The sequence below is a fragment of the Myotis brandtii genome, unplaced genomic scaffold (assembly GCF_000412655.1).
Source record: "Myotis brandtii unplaced genomic scaffold, ASM41265v1 scaffold633, whole genome shotgun sequence".
Lineage (NCBI taxonomy): Eukaryota > Metazoa > Chordata > Mammalia > Chiroptera > Vespertilionidae > Myotis > Myotis brandtii.
The window spans coordinates 2,559,456-2,560,496 of record NW_005370423.1 but is presented as its reverse complement, the minus strand read 5'-3'; the positions used below and the strand labels follow the sequence as shown (position 1 = coordinate 2,560,496).

Here is a 1,041-nt window from a genome sequence, read left to right as displayed (position 1 = left end):
CCCGCCTCCCCCTGGCCCCACAGGCCAACGAGTGCATGCGCATCAAGATCCTGGGGGACTGCTACTACTGCGTGTCGGGCCTGCCTGTGTCCCTGCCCACCCACGCCCGCAACTGTGTGAAGATGGGGCTGGACATGTGTGAGGCCATAAAGTAGGTGCCACGGGCCGGTCCGGGGCCCGGGGCCGGTCCCTGCGACGGTCTCCTCCTGCCTCCCGGGCATCGTGGGGCACGCGTTGTGCTCATTTTTCAGATGAGGAAACAGGCTCGGGGGCCGGTGGCGAGCCTAGATCCCTCAGCGCCTGTTCTGGGTCCCCCCACTGGGCCTCCGAGTGTCGGGAGCTCAGAGATGGGGCGTGAGGGTGGGCAGCTGGGCTCCCTTCCCCCGAGGGCGGGCTCGGCAGCAGGAGGCGCTCAGGGCCCCGTCAGGCCGAGAACGTTCTCCGTGTACTGTGCCTCCCCTGTTCCTACGCCCTCCCCCAGGCCACACCCCCGACTGGGACCCCGAGCCTGCCCCCGGGTGAGGTGAGGTGACCCTCCTGCTCTGCCCCAGGCAGGTGCGGGAGGCCACGGGCGTGGACATCAGCATGCGTGTGGGCATACACTCGGGGAACGTGCTGTGTGGTGTCATCGGGCTGCGCAAGTGGCAGTACGACGTGTGGTCCCACGACGTGTCCCTCGCCAACAGGATGGAGGCGGCTGGGGTCCCCGGGTGAGGCCCCCCGGAAAGCTCTGAGCCCCTGACACTGGACTGGGGCTGTCGGCGGGGGGCAGAGACGGATCAGTGAGCTCGCGGGGTACGGGTGGGGGGGAGCCGGCTGGGCTCCGGGCTGCCCGGCTCTGGCTGCTGAGCACCCTTGGGTGGTGCCAGCCCTCTCTGGGCCCTGCTGCTCCCCCTGACTTGGGTCTTTCCCAGGCGGGTGCATATCACAGAGGCGACCCTGAACCACCTGGACAAGGCGTACGAGGTGGAGGATGGGCACGGGCAGCAGCGGGACCCCTACCTGAAGGAGATGAACATCCAAACCTACCTGGTCATCGAC

General features: G+C 68.4%; 1 protein-coding gene across 1 annotated transcript in view; it reads left to right on the top strand.

Moving 5' to 3' along the window:
• The window catches only part of ADCY7 (adenylate cyclase 7), a 33,268-nt gene that overhangs the window by 21,773 nt on the left and 10,454 nt on the right, over window positions 1-1,041 (top strand). Inside the window, 3 exon segments of the mRNA XM_014528401.1 lie at window positions 13-151; window positions 552-710; window positions 915-1,041. Of these exon segments, the coding sequence (XP_014383887.1) occupies window positions 13-151; window positions 552-710; window positions 915-1,041 (425 nt within the window).